The sequence below is a fragment of the Octopus bimaculoides genome, chromosome 5 (assembly GCF_001194135.2).
Source record: "Octopus bimaculoides isolate UCB-OBI-ISO-001 chromosome 5, ASM119413v2, whole genome shotgun sequence".
In the NCBI taxonomy this organism is placed as follows: Eukaryota; Metazoa; Mollusca; class Cephalopoda; order Octopoda; family Octopodidae; genus Octopus; species Octopus bimaculoides.
In genome coordinates this window covers 14918322-14919228 of record NC_068985.1, presented here as the reverse complement: position 1 = coordinate 14919228, position 907 = coordinate 14918322, and the positions used below count along the sequence as shown (strand labels likewise).

Below are 907 nucleotides of genomic sequence, written 5' to 3'. Positions count from 1 at the left end.
GGGGACAAACACAGACACACAAACCTATACACACACATACATATATACGACGGGCTTCTTTCAGTTTCCGTCTACCAAATCCACTCACAAGGCTTTGGTCAGCCCGATGCTATAGTAGAAGACACTTGCCCAAGGTGCCACGCAGTGGGACTAAACCCAGAACCATGTGGTTGGTAAGCAAGCTACTTACCACACAGCCACTCCTGCGCCTTGATGTAATGAAGTAATTTTCATTGTTTTCTTTCAGTTGATTTCGGGGAAGAACTCATGCCGAGTTCCTTAAATTTCAACGACGGCTTATCATCACAGTCTGGAAACATGACACCCCCTGTCGGCAACAGTGTACAGCGTCCAATGGAAAGATGCTCGGTTATTACAAACGGCAGGGATGTGATGAGTCAAGTAGGAGGTTAGTTCATCTCAATGGCTTTCTATTTTCTACAGATTTCATGCTTTCAAAGATACTGTTTTATGTGTAAGCGCGCTTATGCGTATGTGTGAGTATGTGTTCAATACAGACACAGACATATATCGCTCGGTTTTCAGTGTGACAGCAGTGGTCAACAAAGGCTAGCCTGAATTGAACAACGATAATGAATATGAATTGATATTATTGGTCGAGACACAATATCAAACTGAAGATTTACCAAAAGTGATGGGAGATAGAAATGTTTACTGTGACATGTTAATATGTATCTCGGTTGCGGCTGCTTAAAGAATATATGTGTATGTGTGTATTTGTGTGTATTTAAGCACTATAAAATATCTGCACTGAATTTTAAGAGATCAATTTATTAATATACCATTAAACTCTGGTATATTATTACAATGGAATAACCATAAGTGGAATGGATTTGCACACACACACACACACACACACACACACATATATATATATATATATATA

The 907-nt window shown here is 39.3% G+C and overlaps 1 protein-coding gene across 1 annotated transcript in view; it reads left to right on the top strand.

Annotated features, from left to right (window-relative positions):
- LOC106880591 (transcription factor RFX4-like) overlaps positions 1–907 on the top strand; it is an 85915-nt gene that overhangs the window by 72568 nt on the left and 12440 nt on the right. The window contains 1 exon segment of the mRNA XM_052968016.1: positions 248–409. Coding sequence (XP_052823976.1) covers positions 248–409 — 162 coding nt within the window.